The following is a 21,305-nucleotide window of genomic DNA, read 5'->3' on the forward strand; positions in this document are numbered from 1 at the left end:
ATTGTCAGTTCCTTTTCTGCTTCAGCTGTTAATTCTCTGGGACTGTTTAAATCTTTATCACCATCCAAGGTTTTGTTCAAATGAATTATTAGATCAGGTGTTATTCCAATAGCTGGTCGTAGACTGGAAATGTCTCCTAACAGTCTTTGAAAGTCATTAAGAGTCCGTAGGCGATCTCTCCTAATTTGTGTTTTTTGTGTCTTAATTTTTTGCAAACCTATTTTATAACCTAAATAATTAACAGAATCTCCCTTCTGAATCTTTTCAGGAGCAATTTTCAATCCCCATTTAGGTAAAAGTATCTTTATTTTTTCAAACAGTCTGTTCAAGGTATCCATGTTTGAATCGGATAACAAGATGTCGTCCATGTAATGGTATACTATAGATTTGGGAAATTTCTTGCGTATTATTTGCAATGGTTGGTTCACAAAATATTGGCACAGGGAGGGGCTATTTAACATACCCGGTGGGAGGACGGTCTAGTGGTACCTCGTCGAAGGTTAAGAATTGTTATAAGTAGGCACTGTGAATGCAAATTTTTCTCTATCTTCTTTTTGCAAAGGTATAGTGAAAAAACAATCCTTTAAATCAATAACTATGAGAGGCCATCCTTTTGGTAATAAAGAGGGCAAAGGAATTCCAGATTGCAGAGGGCCCATAGGTTGAATAACCTTGTTGATGGCCCTGAGATCTGTCACCATTCTCCATTTACCTGATTTTTTCTTAACCACAAATATAGGACAATTCCAAGGGCTAGTAGATTCTTCTATATGTCCAGCATCTAATTGTTCTTGTACCAGATGTTCTAAAGCCTGTAACTTTTCCTCATCTAAAGGCCATTGCTTTGTCCATATTGGTTTCTCAGTCAACCATTTTAGAGGCAAGGCTGTTGGTATCTCTGAAGGGACATCAATTGCTTGTTCTTGTATAGCCCGAATGGCCGGTTTTCTCCGTTTGTAATATCTTTTAATATTATTCTCAGAAATATAGGCTCTAGAAGTAGCAGGAATGTTAATTTCGGTATTCCATTGTTGTAATAGGTCACGACCCCATAAATTCATTGCGATATTGGCTACATATGGCCTTAATTTTTGTATTTGTCCCTCTGGCCCTATACATTCAACCCATCTCGTGCTCTGCCTTATTCGAGATAGGGTTCCAATTCCCAGGAGCTGAACATTTACATTCTGAAGAGGCCAATACGGATGCCAAGATTCTGGGGGTAATGATACTTACATCAGCACCTGTGTCCAGCAGGCCAGTAATAAAAATGCCATTTACACACACTCTCAGTTTAGGTCTTTGATCATTTATAGAAGTTGCCCGAAACACACGTAACTTATCTTTCTGATCATTATTGCTTGTAACAGTAGGCATGGGGCTTCCTAATTGTCCTGATGAGGCACGTTCTCTGCAGAAAGTGGAAATGACTGAACCATGTTTGCCATGGGGGCCTGTGAGGCCCCCCCTCTCACGTTTCCCGACTGTATCAGGTTGCCTTGTCTATCTCTTGTAGACCTGCATTCATTCGTCCAATGTCTGCCTTTTCCACATCTTCTACATAAACCTCAAGGCTGAGTCCTCTTATTTCTGTTATTTCTAGAAGTTCCATTATTATTATTATTTCTGAAAGATGCATTATTATTATTATTTCTGAAAATCCGTTGTCTACAATTCCTTTTCATATGACCCATTTTTCCACAATTAAAACATTTGGTATTTTGGTGTCTCCTTTTACCATTGGAAATTGCTTCTTCTACCCATGCTTCAGTGCCATAATCAAATGTCAACATTGAGTGTATGCAAGACCCATTCTTCCAAGGACGCTGATCTGAGCTTTAAAGGCCCCAAAATCCTTTTGCATTCCACATTTGCATTTTCATAAGCCAAAGACTCAATCATTATATGTCTTGCTTCTGGGTCAGATATCCCTATTTGTACAGCCTTAATCTTTGTAAAAAGTCACTAAAGGGTTCTCTCTGACCCTGTTTAACTCTGACAAATGATTCCATTCTCTGTCCTGGGTCTTGTACCCTGTCCCAAGCCCTTAAGGCTGCTGTAGTACACAAGGAGAGTGTGTTTTCATCCAAATTAGCTTGTTCCTGAAGGTCGGAAAAGAGCCCTTCACCTAGAATTTTATCTAGGGAAATGTCAATTTCCTTCGCTCTTTTCTGCTGTTCTAAAAGTCTAGCCTCTTGCCTGAATAAGCATTTCCATTTTAATTGCGGTCCACTCTCAAGTACCGCAGAGCTCAGCTGGAGCCAGTCCGAGGCCATTCTGCTTGTCGTGGCCCAAGATCTCAGCATTTCTTTAACAAAAGAGGCTTGCATCCCAAAAGTCATGACAGCCTGTTTTATTTCCTTGAGGTCATTCGTACGGACAGGCTCCCATGTATCCTCCTTGATGACTCTAGGGTTTCTTGAACCAGTCACCTTCTCTGTTGTTATTACTGGAAAGGCAGGTAGAGCTGTAGGTAGAGCTTTGTGGAAATTGTCCCAGAGAGATTTACCCACAGATGTAGTTAAAATTTGCCTTTCTAGCCTTTGGTCTTCTTCATCAGAATTTAGAAATTCCTCAGTCTTTTCAATTCTATTCACCATTGCCTTCTGCAATGTCTGAATCTCCTGTCCAGAATTATGTTCCAAAGCATTCATTGAGGATTCTAAAGTATGAAGCTTGTCCATTAGAGATAAAATCTCATCTTTGGACATAATTTTTATGGCATAAACCGTGCCTTCTTGTATTGACAATCTTTCCGTCAATCTGTCATAAGCTTTAGACGAAATCCGATTGTCACATTCAGCAGTTTTGATTCTCTCAGTTAATGTTTCATTTCCTACAGAAAGGGACTGAATCTTATGGTCCAAATCAGCTGTTCCCTCTTCCATAGTAATGAATTTCTTCTTAATATCAGCCACTAATGTTTCAGTTCCTACAGAAAGGGACTGAACCTTACAATCCAGATCATCTGTTCCCTCTTCCATAGTAATGAATTTCTCCTTAACATCAGCCTGGAGAACTTCAAACTGATTATTGAGAAGATTGTTATCAGCCTGGAGAACTTCAAACTGATTCTTGAGAAGATTGTTATTAGCCTGGAGAACTTCAAACTGATTCTTGAGAAGATTGTTATTAGCCTGGAGAACTTCAAACTGATTCTTGAGAAGATTGTTATCAGCCTGGAGAACTTCAAATTGATTCTTGAGAAGATTGTTGTCATTCTCAATTGTTTTTAAGCGTTCAATCTCTGCCTTAAGAATCCTGGATTCGTCTCGTAAAGACTTTATCATATTTCTATTATCAAACCATTTGGTGCCAATGAAAACTACGAATCCCAGAAGGATCCATAGATGTGGGGTGATAGACACCTCTTGTAAAATCTCCCACATGGTACAATTAAAAAAACTGTTAAATTCTTGAACAGTAATGTCTTCAGACATTTTATTTATAAAAGAAAAATTTTTTACCTGCAATGATCGGTTCCTGCCAGTGGTGGTCTCTGTGTTTTTGGAGCCTGTCCTAGAACTAGCTCTTGTAGATCAGGCTGGCCTCGATCTCACAGAGATCTGTCTCTGCCTCCCAAGTGCTGGGATTAAAGGCTTGCACTACCATGGCCTGGCAGGCCTCAAACTCACAGAGATCTGCCTGCCTCTGCTTCCCAAGTGCTGGGATTAAAGGCGTGCGCTACCACTGCCTGGCCGGCCTCAAACTCACAGAGATCCGCCTGCCCTTGCCTCCCAAGTGCTGGTATCAAAAGCGTGCGCCACTACTGCCCGGCAAGTCACTTTGTATCAGACCAAATCTGCCGCTGTGGCAGCTTTTGTTGCAAAACCGCAGGTACTTGAGCTTCTGCTAATTCAGGCAGTGGGGTTCTGCTGCAAAACTTAGCCAAGGCAGGCAGAATGGGCCTGTGTGGCCGAGTATGTCTCGGACTTGGCACTGGGGCCGGAGTCACGAACTGAAAAACAGCACCCGGGAGGGTGCTGTGTTAGCTAGCGGGCTACCCGCTTGAGTCGGGGGCAAAATAGCCCGACGTTGGACGCCAAAATGTAGCGGGGTAAATGAATGCAGACAGATTGTAAAAATATATATAGTTTTAATGTAGAAATAGACTTACAGAACCACCGTTCCTGCGGAGACCAGGAAAGCAGAAGAGACAGCTCGGAGCATGCTTGCCAGATTTATAGGCAGACATTAGCCTGAGGCGAACATGCCCCCCCAAGGGGCGGGACTTATCGCTACAGAACTGTCCTTGAGACATTCTGGGGCCTATTCAGGCATTGTTTGTGTATCTTTCCCTTCTTCCTGAATATAATTTGTTGAAAAATGGCCCCCTGTTGGGAGAGATACCTGTTTGCTCCTCTCAGAGAACTGAAACTATTCAGTTGTAAAAGTGCCTTATGAAATACAAAAGCAGTATTATTTAAATGGGTAATGCCTATGTATGACTTTTGCGTTCAAACAGCTTAAAATGGTAGATAGGAAAAAACTAATCTTCTCTATTCCAGTAGACTCTGTTGACACTGTGTATTTCCCTTTGATATGGTAAGATGAGAATGTCTTTTCTATGATGTGAAAAATGTCATTCCATTAGAAGTGTATCATAGAGAACACTTGGCTGTTACCCTCCAAACTGCCAAAGTCACTAAAAGCAAGGATAGTCAGAAACTGTCACTGTCAAGAGCCTAAGGAGACCTGGCAGCTAAACATAATTTGCTTTCCTGGGTGGAGTAGCACGAATTCTAATTGGTCTTAATGATAAAAACCCAGAAACAGTTATCGGAGTAGAAGCTGAAAGATCAGTGACAAAGGAGCAAGTCAGAGCCAAGCTCCCCTCTCCGCTTAGCCATATCATTTCCTGTTTCCTCTTCCCAGGTGCTGGGACTAAAGGTGTGTGCCACCACTGCCTGTCCTCTATGGCTAACTAATGGCTTAGTTCACACTCTGATCCCCAAACAATCTTTATTTGTTAGAGCACAAACAAAATATCAGCACAGGGTGGGATCCTGGGGTAGAAAGTAACGTTGGATAAAACCTAAGGGACTCTGACTAGATGGTGTGGACATGAAGGGTGCAGTAAAGAAACCTTCATGTCTACTCTATGGCTGGGGACTGGTTATTGTTGGTAACAGAGAACAGCCAGAGATACAAAGAGAACGAACGGCCAGGAGTATCCTTAAGGAAAGGGAGAATAGCAAGAGTCACAATTGTGAGAGTAGCAGGGATCTGGAACAACCTGGGGACTGGCTTAGTGCAGAAGAAATCAGGGAGGTGAGAAGGGCCAGAGAAGTGTGGGGACTTTGAAATGTATGTAAAGTATGTGTGAAAAGGGACTGAGGGAGTCTGGAGGCCAGCATGGGCTTTGATGTGCAACCACAGGTGTATGTCAGTGGAAAGCCTTATATATCCCTTCTGCCAGAGGTAAGCAAAATGACTCATTTTGGTGGATCTGAACCCATTTCATAAGTTCCTCAGGACTGCTGGCTTTTGTCTAGCCACCAGAAATTCTTCAGTAGTCCAGCTTGAGTTTATTTCTGGTCATATATACTGCCTGAGACCTAGCACTATGAGCTTTAGTTGATGTTGTCTTAATCTGGGTTCATTAATTTTAAAAAAAGTATCACACTGATGTAAAATGTTAATAATGAATGTGTGGGAACTCCTGTATTTTCTTTTCAATTTTTATATAAAGCTTTTAAAATTCCAATGCTCTGGGATTAGTTAGTGTAATCTGGTTCAAAGAATATAACTTGTTGCCATTTTCTTATGATTCCTTTGAGAAGTATTTTATGCCAATATATGTGTGTGTGTGTGTGTGTGTGTGTGTGTGTATAGCTATATAATATTGCCTATTCTGTTTTTCTCCCTATTGATTTTTCCAAGACAGGCTTTCTCTGTGTAGCCTTGACTGTCCTAGCATTCACTTTGTAGACCAGGCTGGTCTGGATTAAAGGCATGTGCCACCAACGCCTAGTACCTATTCTGTTTTTTAAGCAAAAAAGTTACATTATATATAAAGCACATTTCTAATTCCACATACTTGTGTTGCTGAGGCAGCAGGATGATGAAATAAAGACCAGCCTGGGTTAGACAGCAAAACTCTTCAAACCCAAAAAAAAACAAGAAGGGCTGGAGAATCGGCTTAGTGGTCAAGAGCACTGGTTATACTTGTAGAGGACACAGGTTCAGCTTCCAGCACCTGTATGGAGAATTGCAACCATCTTTGACTTTAGTTCCATCACCCTCTTCCAGCCTTCCTGTGTACTGGGCAAACACATGGTTCACATGCATACATTTAGACAAAACTCCATACACATCGCTTATGTCAGGGATAAAAGATGGAAGGCATCTTGACTGAATGTACTTGCTAGCCTGTTTTGGGTTTTGGTGCACTGCTCTTTACAAAAAGAATTGCCTTGTTGAGTTGCTTTCTCTGCCTGTTCCTTTTTGCGACATCAATATTTTGCTTTGGTTTTTCTTTGAGATGGGGTCTAGCTGGTCTGGAATGCTCTATGTAGACCAGGCTATTCTCAAATCCACCTGCCTCTGGGTCTGAAGTGCTGGAATTCAAGCTGTGTCCTACTATATACACTTGGCATTGTTTAGTTTTTTAGATAATGAGCATGTGTTCCTGATTTACTAGAGTTGTTAGTGTAGGTAATAGTGAGAGTAGACCCAGTTCTGAGGAGTTGTGTTGTGTTGTGTAAGTGTATAATAGTGTCTGTTTCCAGCCATGTACTCATTATGTGATGAGGCAGAAGTGAGAATGGAGGCTGAGGACGAGAAGGAGCAGTCGCTATAGACAGAAGTTACATTTCAGCAGTAAGAAGTGGGTGAGCGTAGATGAGGGCCCCTTTCAAGAATATCTAACGAGCTAAGGTTTTCTAGATACTATAAAAGGTTATGTTCTTTATTATAGTTTTCTTTTTAATGCTTGGGTTAAAGTATAAATGGCTAAAACTTTAAAAAAATCACTTTTGGCTTTAATAATCTTCAATATAAAACAAATATTTGAATATTGCTAATGTTTTGTGAATAAAATAAGCAGTTGCTTAAATTGTGCTATTTAAAAAGTGAATGTCTGATGGTGTCTCTTTCCTTGAAGAGATGTGAAAGCTGGAAACATTCTTCTAGGAGAGGACGGCTCGGTGCAGATCGCAGGTAAACCTCACCAGACTCACTGTCCTTTTGTGCAGTGTGTGTGCTAAGCATGCGTGCATGTGTGTGTTTTCCCGTTGGTTGCTACTTTGCCTCAGAGACCTTTGTCCCTGCATCCTGAGTACTCCTATAAGTGTTTACCATGCCTGCCTAGCATTTGTGTGGGTCCTGGGGGTCCAGACTCAGGTCTTCATGCTGTGTGCAGAAGATTTTACCCAATGGACCACCTTCTAGATCATAGAATTTCTTTTTAATTTCAAGTAACAGCCAGCAGAACCACCTTGGTTGTTTTCTATGTTTTCTTGTTGTTTCGTTCTGTTCCAAGGACATCTTTCTTAAAGGACCCTCTCAAGGTGGCGTCCACTACTCAGATATTTTCCTTTTGGTTTTCCCACTCCTCACCTTCATTAGGGTCTTCTGACAGGGATTGGGATTTTCACAGCATTCTTTGCTTTCATTGAAAAAGAGAAGCAGTTAGAAATGGTCTGTGTTCAGGAACAAGTCCTCTGTTGAGAGGTGATAGAAAGCTGTCTTTATCCTGGGTTGTGGTGGTTGGTTTGAATTGTCAACTTGACTCAACCTAGAGCTTGGGAAGAGGTTTCAGTGAGTAATTGTGTATATTAGATTGGTCTATGAATGTGTGTGAGGGATTGTCTTAACTAGATTAATTGGAGTAGTGTGACTCATTCTGAACCTGGGTGGATGGGCCCATGTGCTAGCTGCTGGGCTGAATGGAGGGGGAGCCAGCTGAGCATCAGCGTGCCTCTGTAAATGAGGTCTTTCTGGTCTTGACTGATGTAGTGTGATAGCTGCTTCATTGCCTGCCACCTCGAATTGTAAGCCGATTAACCCTTTCCTCTTAAGTGACGTTTTTTTCTTTCAAATCACAGCAGTAGGAAGGGACTAACACGGGATGACATTTAGTCCCTGCCTTTTAGGAAGCAGTATGCATGAAGTGGGAGCAGAGTTCAGCAGTTTTAGAGCAGGCGGATGAAGTTGGAGTTCATTTCCTCCCAGAGTTGGCTGTCCTGATCAAGTAGTTTTCTTTTGTTCGGTCTCACACTGCTGTGATAGTCAAATGAATCAAGACATTATCTTCAGTTTTTAAAAGATAATCTAGGCGAGTAACTTTATATCCTAAATAAGGGACTGTTTTAACCAAGCCAAGTAAAACTCCAACATACAGTTGATTCTTTTAATGTTAACTTTCTTTTTGACAAAAGAGTAACAAGAACCTTTTCACTAAAGACAAGACATAGAGTAGGATAATTGCAGCATGAATAATCTTAGAATGTATACTGAAGTGGCATGTGTCTGGAATCTGAGAGACTTTCAGGGCTCACTGCCTACTTCATCTATTCTAAACCGTGAGCTTTAGGCTCAGCAAGAGATGTCTCAAAAATTAAGATGGACACACACACACACACACACACACACACACACACACACACACACAATTAAGATAGCAGTTGAGGACTATACCTAACATTTGTCTCCTTTCTCTATACAACCATGCTTGCACACACACACAAACACATAAAATACGTGAATATGGAAGAATGCATAGCAAAGTCATAATGAGCATCCAAACATAAATTGGTTATTAAGTTCCAAGTGTTTGACTTGACCAAAACATCTGACAAAACCAGTTGTTGGGTGTGAAACAGGAACAGAAACCCTTACACTGTGGTGTGAACTGGGATGGTGATTTTAGTGCAGTGGAGGATGTGTAGGCAGACTTTAAGCAATAGCTTCTGTTGTGTAGATGAGAGAAACTGGTCCTTTCATGGGTGACGGTGATCTTAGTCATTACAAGTTTTAGGTGTTCTTGATGCCCTTCACTAGCAGATGGCATAAATAAATTGTGGGTGATTTATACACCAGCATGGTGAAAGTTGATTCAACCATGGCCACCTACTTCATTAAGAAGCATGAAATTATAAAATGGTGTGATAGGCTGCACATGAGTGCCTTTGCCTGATTGTCCACTGAGAAGAGTTCTGCTGCCTTCCCTTTCCCATACCATCCTGTCTCCAAACTGTACTAACAATGTATCCCTAGCTAACTTAAAACAGCTTTGTTTTAGTTTTTTATTGTTTTGTGAAATAGAAAATTTACCATTACTAACCATTCTTAAGTGTACAGTTCTGTGGCTGTAAGAAATGTTTTGTACCTAAAAATATAGTCCACAGATTCATATATATCACATTTTGCTTTTGCATTGGTTTATCAGTGAACATTCAAATTGTGTCTTATTGCCTATTTTGAATAATGTTGCTATAAACTGTATATAAATATCTCAACTCCTGTTTACATTCCCCCTGCCCCTTTTTGTTTTATGTAGCTCAGGCTAGCTTGAACTCCTGATTCCCCCCATCTTCTGTGCTGCACTGTAGCCACGAGTTACCATGTCTGGCCTATTTCTTTTGGGTATATGTCCATAAGTAGAATTGGTGGTGTTAAGTATTTTCCTACCGACAAACCTCTCTGCTGATGCAATAATCCCAATCAGACCAAATTAAAAGATGTCTAGGTTTAATGAATGCCAGTGCCCCCGGGCAGCCCCCAGGAAAACACGGAAAGGAAAAAGGGGATGTTGAAGGAGCTTTGGGTTGCGTTCCACAACCCAGCTCCTGGCTGCCTGGCTAGCTTATACCCCGAAATAACAACACAAACTGTATTCATTTAAACACTGCCTGGCCCATTTCTATTAATGTGTGTAGCACCGAGGTGCGCTTACCAGGAAGATTCTAGCCTATGTCCATCCTGGGTCAGAGCTTCATCACGTCTGCCTGGGAGAGGGGAGCATGGCATCTGTCTGAGCTCACTTCCTCTTCCTCCCAGCATTCTGTTCTGTTTACTCCACCCACCTATGTTCTAACCTATCAGGGCCAAGCAGTTTATTAATTAACCCATGACCTTCCTCCATCAAGGGGAGATCACGCATTCATTCTTGGGGTGGGGAGGGCAGTGTAAATAGCCTATGGAGTGGTCTTGACTTTCCACCAAACATTTTAGACCCCTTGTATATATGGATGTCAGGGGGCTGGGGTGAAGCCCCCAGCTAAATGGGCTGTTTTACATAATAATTGTCCCCCTTTTAAATTCCTGTCTCCATTCCATATAGATTTCAGTTTCTTGATATCCATAACATACTAATATTCTAGTTTTATTTTTGTTGACAAGGTATTTTTACTATGTAGCTAGCCCTGGCTAGTCTGGAACTCACTGTGTAGATCAGGTTGGCCTAGAACTCTTCTACCACAGAGATCAGCTTTCCCTGATGGGATTAAAACCATGCCTAGGTTTTTTTGTTTTTTTTTTTTTAATTTTTCTATTAACCATCTAATGTCTGTCTCCTGGTTTTGATTATACTTGCCTGTTATCAGCTATGTTGATTGTCTTTTCATGTTCATATTGTCCATTTGCTTTTCTTAGGTGAAGTCTTTGCCTGTTTTTTTTTTTTTAATACAATTTTTGTAAATCTCACTGTAGCCTGTATTGGCTTCCGCCTCCTTAGTTCTGGGATGTAGGTATTCTTTGTGTTTTCTGGATGGTAATACTTTTGCAGTTTTGGTTTCAAATATTTTCTTTGAATCTGTGAGTTTTATTTGAATTTGGTGGTTTCCTGAGTTTCAGTCCAGGGCTGATTGAATTCCTAACCCTTTTGATTGAATTCCTAACCCTAACCCTGAGGCAAGGCATAATAGCAGCATGGTGAGAGGATGTGGGAGGAGGAAGCTGTTTTTGACTATCAGGAAGCCAGAGCAGCAAGAAGGGTCCTGCCACAGTCATCTCTCTGGAGCAGGGCCCCATGTGCTCCCAGTAGGCCCAGCCCTACACCCCCTCCCCAAGTGTTGTCGGGTTCTGGCTCTTCAGGGATCGTCCACACCATCTCCCCAAGTGATGTCATTCTGACACTGCAGGAGTCAACCCATTGATTATACAGAATTCTCGGAGTTACCACTTCTCAAAGCCCATCAGTTGACAACTAGCCTAAATTCCTGAGCCTGTGGGAACTACTTCCTCTTTAAACCATAACAAATGCTTTCTGTTCTGTTCCAGATTTTGGTGTGAGTGCTTTTTTAGCTACTGGTGGTGATATTACCAGAAATAAAGTGAGGAAAACATTTGTTGGCACCCCTTGCTGGATGGCACCTGAAGTTATGGAGCAGGTACTGTGAGTTCTGTCTTTTTGAAATGGTTCAGGTTAGGAAGCCTCAATAGTGTTTTTATTTATTCAATATACAAGGTTGGCTACATGAAATGTGTGTTCCTGTTGATTGGTTAAGAACTAGCTCTAAGGAAAGATAGTAGTATCTCAGTACAAAGCAAAAAATAAAGATTTTTACATAGGACACAAGAAACTCAAGACAATACCAAAGATAATTCAGGTAATAAAGGAATAAAGTAATTTTTAAAAATGTATAATAGTATAGACCAAATGAGCTAGTTGTTTAGCTTATAGTTTCCTTGCTAGGGCTCTTCTCCATTTCCCATTTGTACATCAGACAGCCCACCGCAGTTTCTTGTCATTTGTCTCAGCTTATTACAGCAGACTCTCTAAACCCAGTGCTCATTTCTCAGTACGCCTCTTTTCTTTCTGCTGTAACTATTTACTTCTTCATTTTTCTTCTGCTTGTCAGGCTGCTTCTCTGGCCTCTAGGCCATCTACTCCTTTGTTTGTATAAGTCAGGGTTTCTCTGTGTAGTCTGGCTGGCCTGGAACTTGCTTTGTGGATCAGGCTGACCTCAAACTCAGAGATCCTCCTGCCTCTAAAGGCATTCACCGCCATGCCTGGCTCTCTGTCCTCCTGAGTCTCCCAGTAGGATCTAGAGTACACATGTTATCCAAGTGCAGGCTAAAACTGAAGGATCATGAGGCTGTGGCCAGTCTGGGCTTTATTTCTGGACACGTCTGAAAGAAAATATGGCATTGTTTGCTAGGGTCATTTTCTGGGTTCTTCTCTTCTTGAGTGTGTGTATTCATTCACTTGATGTTCTTACCAGTACTAGCACCTATAAAAGATTCCTAAATTATATGCAAACCAGCCTTCTTAAAGCTACAGGTAACTTTAACACTGTATGGAAGCTTTTCATGAATGTCATAGATGTATTACTACCCAGCCAGTAGAAGGGCACTGCAGGCACACAGGGTTGTAAGAGATTGTATGCAGGAACAGAATGAACAAACACAGGCTGTGGAGAAAGACGGGGGACAGGAGGAGGATATGGCAGGGGCTAAACCTTCTTCTCAGTTAAGCAGGGGCTTCCCTTGATCTGTTTGGTAGAGAAGCATGTTGAAATAGGGAATATTGTCCATGGAGAGAGCTTGCCTTTCTTTGCATCATTAGACCGCACACATATTGACCACTGAATTTAAGTTTTGATGGTGGCAATATAAATGAGAAGTTTGGCAGCCTGTTCATATGTTCACTAATGACATAAAAAAAAATCCACAATCTCCTTACAATATTTTTTCTTTTTTTATTGCAGTAATAATGATAAAATACCTGGGCATTGTAGCACATTACTGTAACCCCATCACTCTGGAGATTGATGGCCTGACTAATGAGATCTTGTCTTAAAACAAAACAAAAGAAAAACCCCAGAAGGAGAGAGATAGGAAAGAAAGGGAATGAAAGGCAAGGAGGGGAAAAGAAGATAAAATAATGTTATAGAACACTTGGAAAATAAAAAACAGGATTGTGTAAAATTTTGGTTCCAATTTTGTCTTTTTTGTTTGTTTAGTTTTCGTTTTATAAATCGAGTATGCCTTCTGATTATATCATACTTAATATTAGTTTCATATTTTTGTGTTTTACCATGAATATTTTTCGTATCTGCTCATAATTAACTATAACACCCTTTTAAGTGATTACTGTAGTTAATGTTTTGTGGTTTCAAGTCTATGGGCATGCTGTGGTAGTGCACCTCTACAGTCCCGGGACTCTGGCTGGGGCAGGAGAGTCGGAAATCAAGGCTAGCCTGGGCTGCACAGGGAGACCTCTCAACCCCCCCCCCCAAAAAAAAAGTTTCAAAGTGTATAAACACTTTAATTTTTCATGGCATACTAGAAACTTTGGGAAAGTGTTTTAGTCTGGTTAAAGTATTAGTACATATTTCTCTCTCTCTCTGCCACCCCCCCCCCCCTTTCAGGTTCGAGGCTATGATTTTAAAGCTGATATCTGGAGTTTTGGAATCACAGCGATTGAACTTGCCACAGGGGCAGCTCCTTATCATAAATATCCACCAATGAAGGTGAGGCTCAAGTTTCAATTATTTTTCTGAAGACTATAGTTACTTCCATAGTTACTTTTCCTCTCATGACTTACCAAGCCATTTTTCATATAAGACTCCTTAGGGTAGGATAACTATTAAAACATTTAGCATATGTTTGTAGCTTGATGTTGTTCATGCAGGTTGTAATTCTAATTTTTATATATGTTTTTGCCTCTTCTTTTCCCTGGAAAATACTTGATATTTTTTTCTTATTGTGTATAGTTTTGTATTAGGCTTAGATCTCTCTTATTTAGACAAAATGGGGAGATGCTGTGGGAACTCCTTCAGCCAATAGCCTTTAAGATACTGGCCCACTTTGGATATGGTCTCATGTATTATAAATGCAGACATAAAGCATGGGGTTGGGGCTCTTGGCTGCTGGATTCAGTTCCAGTTCCCAGTGCACACAGAAGACTGCGGATCACTATTATTTCTGTGTGTTTACCCCTAGATAAATAAACCTTTGCTATACTCCATTCTGGGCTAGTGTGGACTCTTTTGTACACCAACATTTTTCAGAGCCTTTTTTTCCCCTGTTAAATGTGCTTTGGTGTTTTGCCTGCATGTGTTTCTGTGTGAAGGCATTGGGTTCCCTAGAACTGAAGTTACAGACAGTTAGAGGCACCATGTCAGTTCTGGGAATTGAACCCTGGCCCTCTGAAAGAGCAGTCAGCGTTCCTGACTGCTGAGCTAGCTGTCTCCCCAAACCCTTTTTCTGAGCCTTTTATGTTTGCCAGTCATACCCATAGTTATTTATTTTCATAGATTTTTGTATATGTGTTGTAGCAAAATATAATCTTTCCAATAAAATACCAACATAGCCATTTTTACTCTGTGTTGTGTAGGGAGCAGATCCAGCATAAACCTTTTTGGATGTGCAGTTAAGTTACAGACATGTTCATGATGTGTTGCCTTCTCCCTCTCCAAACTCCTTTTTCTTTGAGTTCAGAGCCTTTGAACTCTTTTTATTTCGTTCTTCATAAAATATATACGGAGCTGGTGAATTACAATCGTCTTGCTGCACTGTGAACACAAGAACTGCATTTTCGTGTCTGTTGATCTCTCTGCTCATCTGCCTTTCGTAGTCTCTGGTACAGAATAACTAAGACTGTCAGGGACTGCGGGGGAGGCAGGAAGAATGTGAACTAACTGTCTGTAGCTTTGTTACTGAAGCACAGTTGGTGATTTCTGTAATAGAAATTTCTTGAAGAAAAGGGGCCACACTACGAAAGTCAAGGAAGAACAGGCCAAGTAGTGGATGCGCTAATAAGGCCACACATGTATTTGCTGTTATGTTTTTATTTTTACAGTAGGTTGGCAGTAGAAGAATTAGGGCTGGAGACATGAAGAAATAAAGGATTTTAACTAAAGGATATAATGGCAATGTTGATAGTGGGTACTTGTGGGCAGGCAGGTTGGCTGGGATTCCATCATCTATAGCTCTTAACTAATGTCCAGTACACTTGAAAACCTTGGGTTCTAAACAGCCAGTCTATTTCTTGTTCTACTTGGTGTTGAGCTCAGGGTCTCACACTTGGTCAGCAAGTACATATAATACATATATAATTCATATAATCCCTCGAGCTATGTCCCTAACCCTTAAAATCCCTCCTAGATGTTAATTTCTGTATGTGTGTGTGTACCCTTGTGCGTACTTTGAGAGTACAGGTTTGCTCCTCAGCCACTCTTTACCTTGTATTCTGTTTCTCCCTGGACCTGGATCTTGGCAGGATGGCTGGACTGGCTGGCCAGCAAGCCCCAGGGGACCTCCCCTCCCCTAACTGGGACTATAGGCGTGAACAGCACCCAGCTTTTTTATGTGAACACTGCAGGGTTGAGCTTATGTTCTTATGAACAGTAAGCGCTCTACCAGCTGAACCATCTCCAGCCCCTAGATGTCAACTTCTGGAAAGTAAAATATGCTTGTCTGTTGGGAAATTTTATCCATATTGAAAACTCCTTAGACGTTTTTACTGTATTGAAAACTTTTAGGTTTTGATGCTGACACTCCAGAATGATCCTCCCTCTTTGGAAACTGGCGTTCAAGATAAAGAAATGCTGAAAAAATACGGAAAATCATTTAGAAAAATGATTTCACTGTGCCTTCAAAAGGATCCAGAAAAAAGGTAAAATATTAGATAAATGTGATGTGTCTGTTTGATACATAAACACTGTGGGAAGTCCTAAATTTTATATGCATATACATGGGATTATATGTGTATTCTTAAAATGAATGAAATACAAACTTTGGAAACACTTATAAAGGCCATTTACAAAATTGGAAGGGCCTAAGTTGATTTCTGTGTTCTTTTAATTATATGGTATATCTAAGTTGTTCAGATATATCTTAAAACTATGAAATTATATATTATGAATTCTGTATTAGTAAAATGCCATGTTAATGGAAAAGTTTTTTGTTTTTGTTTTTTTTTTTTTCAAAAAAAAATTGAAAGTAAATGGAATTTATGCCCGGGCATTGCTGAAGCATGCATAGGCATGTCTGTATTGGGTTGCATGGTCTTAGTTGATGAGTGCGACTGCCCAGGTCTCTTCTCTTTTCTTTTCTCAGCTTGCACTTATAATATAACTGCCATTTTACAATTGATAACAAAAGAACTATAACGTAACACATTTATATTTCATGACATTTATATTTTATTTATAGTTCAATAATTGTACATTCCATGTTGGAAAGACTTTATTGGTAAACAAAATTTCAAATAGTTTCCTTGTCAGCTGTAGACATATTCAGTGGTAAGCAGCAGGTTCTTAAATAAGAGTATTTAGTGTGTGTGTGTTGCTCTTGAACAGCGTTTGTAGGCGAGATCACTGAGTGGAACCTTCTATTTTTTAGGGTCACTCAGACCTCTAATCTTAGAGGTAGAACTTGAATCTGAGCTCATCATTTGTAATTTGGGGCTGCATCTCCACTGTGTCTTAGTTTCTGTTTTGTGTGTATACATCAGCTTCCCACATCCTCCCACGGATCCAAGTACTCTGATCAGATTATATCAGTACTCAGCATCATCAACCTTTCCTTGGCCCTCATTCCCTGAGCAACAGAATTGGCGTGATAGCAGCTGCTGTAGTTAAGCTAGAGGTGGTATAAAGTGTGCGAGGATTTTATGGGTTCTACGCAGATATTCTTCCATTTAAATACAAGGGATTGAGCATCAGAGTTTTGGCAAAGGGAAACAATTTTCTGGAACCAGTTCTCCTGGGATACCCAAGACTACTGTATATTCCACTGTGTTTCTTAGTACTAAAAGTTGTTTAATTTCGTTTTCTCTAAAGGTTGACAAAGGTCTTTGTCATCCTTGATAATGTGTCTAGTATATGTAATGGGGGTTCAGAATTTACTGTTGGAAATATTGGAAAGGGTAAGAAAAATAGGCAGCAAAGTTTCTGTTTCTCAGCAGTGGCTAAAATTGATAGGGAATACCTTTGTTTCCACCAAGTTATCTGACAAAAAGGACAAATTCCTTTGTTACAAATACATAGAAGCAACAGATAAAAATCCATCAAACAGCCGGGCGGTGGTGGTGCATGCCTTTAATCCTAGCACTCGGGAGGCAGAGGCAGGCGGATCTCTGGGAGTTCGAGGCCAGCCTGGTCTACAAGAGCTAGTTCCGGGACGGGCACCAAAGCGACAGAGAAACCCTGTTTCGAAAAACCAAAAAAAAAAAAAAAAAAATCCATCAAACATAAAGATTCTTAGATGCGAGAAATAGTGAAGAATCCATAAATTACAAAGAATCCTGAACTAATCTTGTGGCCACCACCAGTGGAACACTACTCAATCTAGGATCCTACTAGGTTGGATTTCTTAATTTGGTGCTGACTTTCGGAATTTGGACTTTGATTCCACCTGATGGAGATCTTCAGCTGAGTTCCTATTTAGAGACAGGACCATCAGAAAACATTTTCCTCCTTTTTTATAAACTATTTATTTTTAATTTGTATGTGTGTGTGCGCACGCGTGCGTGTGCTTGCCTCTATTTATGTATGTACACCATATACACACAAGAAGCCTCCTTCCCTTTTTAATGAGATGATAAACAGAATGAAAACTGTTTGTCATTACCAAGAGGCAGCAGCATCTCTCCTCATTGTTTGACTTTTCTTTCTGCAGGTTGAGAGTCTGAATTTGTCCTCTCCACATTGATTGCATACTCCACACCTCGTAGGGCTTAAGCATTGTCAGGCAGCTTCATTTGTGGCTGCAGGGGTCTTAGAAGTGCACTCAGAGAAAACCTGCAAATCCGGATCTCATGACTCCTGGGAGCAACATTCCCCTCAGTGGAATTCAAACGAAGCACACATGGTGACACTATACCATGGCAGACACGGTAGCATTAGTTCTTCAGGAAGTTTGGATCATGCAGTGGTAGCTGAAAAGATTATAAATCTTTAAATTTATTAAAATCATAAATCAAAATCATAGGAAAAGTCTATGACTCTTTAGAACTTTAGCATGGAAAGATTCAATTAAAAATATAAAACAGTAGATTCCTCTTGTATGGGCTGGACTGTGATATGCTCCTAACCGAATAAAGTGTGAAGAAAGATCCACCAAGCAATCAAGGTAACAGCATAACGAACCTCCAGAAGTGACCCATTGAGAAAGGCGCGCTGCCTGTGACGCTTTCTTCACCCAGTTCATAATTGCCGTTTAAAATGAGAAAGCAGTAGAGAGCTCCAGACTGAGAAATATGCCATAGAATCTCTGACCTTATTTGTCAGAAGTATTAAGCAAAGAGGAAACTGAAAAACATGACTGAATTGAACACATTGATTAGACACGGAGAATAGATGTGACAGGCTATGCCACAGGTGCTTTGACATAAAAGGGCCCCATAGGATACTGAAGATATCCAAATAAAATCTGTAGCTTCTAGTTAGAAAGATTGTACTAGTGTTAATGATTTGGTTAAGGAGCTATTGAAGGATATGAAGGAATAGTGTGCTATGTCAAAACTATCTGTCTGTCTGTCTATCTATTTATCTGTCTCTCTAAAAAAATCTCTGGGAAGTATAGAAAATGCATTCCAGTTTGAAAACTAGAATTAAATGTTGTTTAAGATCAAATAACATAAAACGTAACCCTTTATAAACTCATTAAACATAAGAAATGAAAGAAAACAATAAACAGCTACTGACTGATTAAGTACCAGGCACTGTCATAAACATTTAAAGCACCAGTTCCAACTCATTTGATTCTCACATTAATCTTACCAGGACAGCACTTTCTGTTTCTCTATTTTACAAATGAAGAAACAAAAATCAGAGGTTGACTAGCTTTGTGCAAAGTCATACCTGTAATAAATGGGATGTTCAGTCTGTATTTACACAAATACTTGCATGCACTTTGTGGACTTATCAAGGAGACACTGGTGAGAATGGAGGAGAAGTGATATTTAAATAACAACTGAAATAAGCCTGTGTTAGCACAGACTTACCATCCTAGCACTTGGGTAGGACGAGGAGGAGCAGAAGTTATATAGCGGTCATCTGTGGCTATTCAGCCAAGTTTGAGGGCAGCCTTGGTTACATGAGACTTAAAAAAACAATGGAAAGACAAGACTGCAGATTTTCCAGTTCTGAAGCCTTGAATACTCATACTAAAGAACCACTTGCTCCAAATTCCAAACAGTGTGTCTTCTCCCCACTGTGTATCCGTGTATGCAATATCAGTAATCCCCTACTGAGGAACTGCTGGCCCCCTCCTCCAGTCATGTGACTGTGGCCAAAACAGAGAAGTAATACCAAGGGAGAACAGCTACCAGCTCCCCAGCTAGTCAGGTTCTCTTATTCAAGACTGAGCATGAAATTAAGGGTTTTTTATTTCGTTTTTTTTGTAATAATTGAGTCTTGGGGCCGGGCGGTGGTGGCGCACGCCTTTAATCCCAGCATTCGGGAGGCAGAGGCAGGCGGATCTCTGTGAGTTTGAGACCAGCCTGGTCTACAAGAGCTAGTTCCAGGACAGGCTCCAAAACCACAGAGAAACCCTGTCTCGAAAAACCAAAAAAAAAAAAAATAATAATAATAATTGAGTCTTGTAGTCACATCCTTTGATTTTACTCTTCCACAAGTTGTCCTTGTGGAAAAAGGAAATGGACCTACAAGAAAGAAATGAATACTAAGATGCCGTCCTTGGCAAAGAAGGCATTGAAACATTGAAATCTTTCCCAGATGAAGAGTGGCACTGTGATTTCAGTTTACATAGCATCTGTCATTTGTTCTCAGTCTGCATTAATCTGAGGCTTTGGTTCTCAAGATTAAAATTTACTTTGGAACTACCTAGGAAGGTTTAAGAACTACCCCTACCTTGGTCTCGCTCCCAAATATGCTTTATATGGTGAGAGAAAGCCTGGTGTGGGGATTTGAAAATACCTCCCCAATGTTCTGGTACCTAGCAGTGTGTAAGACTGAGGTATTCAGAGGTAAATGCTTGCCAGAGTTGTACAACATCTTGTCCAAACTTCCATCCTCAGCAGTGGGGTAAAATAAGACAGAACAAAAGCCGCTCTTAGCATTTGGATAGATATCTCTAAAAAAAAGCATTGTATAGCATTACATGGTAAGTATGTGGTAACGTTAGGTGTGGTCTTTGAAGAGTAAATTCTTTATTCTTAGTGATCTTCTTTTAAAAGCTTGTAAAGTTGATAATGAAGAATTTATTCCAAGCAAGATTATCTATAACTGAACTCAACTGAATTTGGGTTAAATTTTAAAAATATACTTAATACTTTTCCTATTTTTTTAAAAGGGAAATTGAGCAATGCCAAAAAATCTATTGTTGCCTTAAATTGAAACCTGTTGGGCTGCTGTGTAGTAAGAACAAAAATGTTTGTTTTTTTCTTTTTCCAGTTTAAATGCATTTTTTTTAGGTTTTATTTATTATGTATACAGCATTCTGTGTCCTACAGACTGGAAGAGGGCACCAGATCTCATTTTGTATGGTTGTGAGCCACCATGTGGGTGCTGGGAATTGAACTCAGGACCTTTGGAAGAGCAGCCAGTGCTCTTAACCTCTGAGCCATCTCTCCAGCCCTTTAAATGTATTTTTATGCTTTGCTAAAACTTGTAGTTATTGTCTAACTCCCCGAAAATGATTTTGCTAAGTAGGAAACATTGGACGTTCCTAAGAATTGTCTTCTAGAAACAGTTTTTACTGACGACTTTCCAGAGATTCTGCAGTTGTCATCAGCACATTCTGTGTGAGTCTTTGTTCTCCTCAGTGTCCTGCACCAGGGTTATTCTACTTTCTGTTTTCAGCAGGTGAGGAAAGTGAACTCTACTAAGGAACTTTTAGGTTGCTGCTCAGGAAAAAGGTTCTCATTTTTGAAGGTAGAAATTCACACTGTGCTTGAAAACTAAAAGCTCTCCTTTCTCCTTTAGGCCAACAGCGGCAGAACTTTTGAGGCACAAGTTTTTCCAGAAAGCAAAGGTAGGCAGTCCAGCTTTTGAGTATATGCATTCATATGATAATCGTCTATCCACTGTTTATAAGTTGCGTTTTTTAAAGATGATTACGTTTGAAGAAGTAACAGATAAGTAGATAAGGTAAAATAGACAAAATAATGACTAAAGGTATCATGTATACAGTCTTTGGTAAGTAAGATAACTTGCTTTGGGAAGCTGGAATGAAATGCTTTCCACATACGCATGAAGAAGCATCCTTGATCCCCAGACCCATAACAGAAGCTACTTGTAGAGACTTGGCTTATAATTCCTCTAGAATTGGGGAAGTGGAGACAGTGTGTAGACAGAGTTGTCTTGTCTCAAATTACCATACAGAAGCTTATATCACTTATAAGTGTTTAGTTGATAGCTCAGGCTTATTACTTATTAGCTCTTACATTT

At 40.2% G+C, this 21,305-nt stretch overlaps 1 protein-coding gene across 2 annotated transcripts in view; it reads left to right on the plus strand.

Annotated features, from left to right (window-relative positions):
* Oxsr1 (oxidative stress responsive kinase 1) overlaps positions 1-21,305 on the plus strand; it is a 95,248-nt gene that overhangs the window by 48,625 nt on the left and 25,318 nt on the right. For both annotated transcript variants that reach the window (XM_075964188.1, XM_075964187.1), the window contains exons 5-9: positions 7,106-7,161; positions 11,224-11,333; positions 13,317-13,418; positions 15,432-15,565; positions 20,841-20,889. In XM_075964188.1, coding sequence (XP_075820303.1) covers positions 7,106-7,161; positions 11,224-11,333; positions 13,317-13,418; positions 15,432-15,565; positions 20,841-20,889 — 451 coding nt within the window. The remainder of the gene's footprint in view (positions 1-7,105; positions 7,162-11,223; positions 11,334-13,316; positions 13,419-15,431; positions 15,566-20,840; positions 20,890-21,305) is intronic.

The sequence above is a fragment of the Microtus pennsylvanicus genome, chromosome 3, assembly GCF_037038515.1.
Source record: "Microtus pennsylvanicus isolate mMicPen1 chromosome 3, mMicPen1.hap1, whole genome shotgun sequence".
In the NCBI taxonomy this organism is placed as follows: domain Eukaryota; kingdom Metazoa; phylum Chordata; class Mammalia; order Rodentia; family Cricetidae; genus Microtus; species Microtus pennsylvanicus.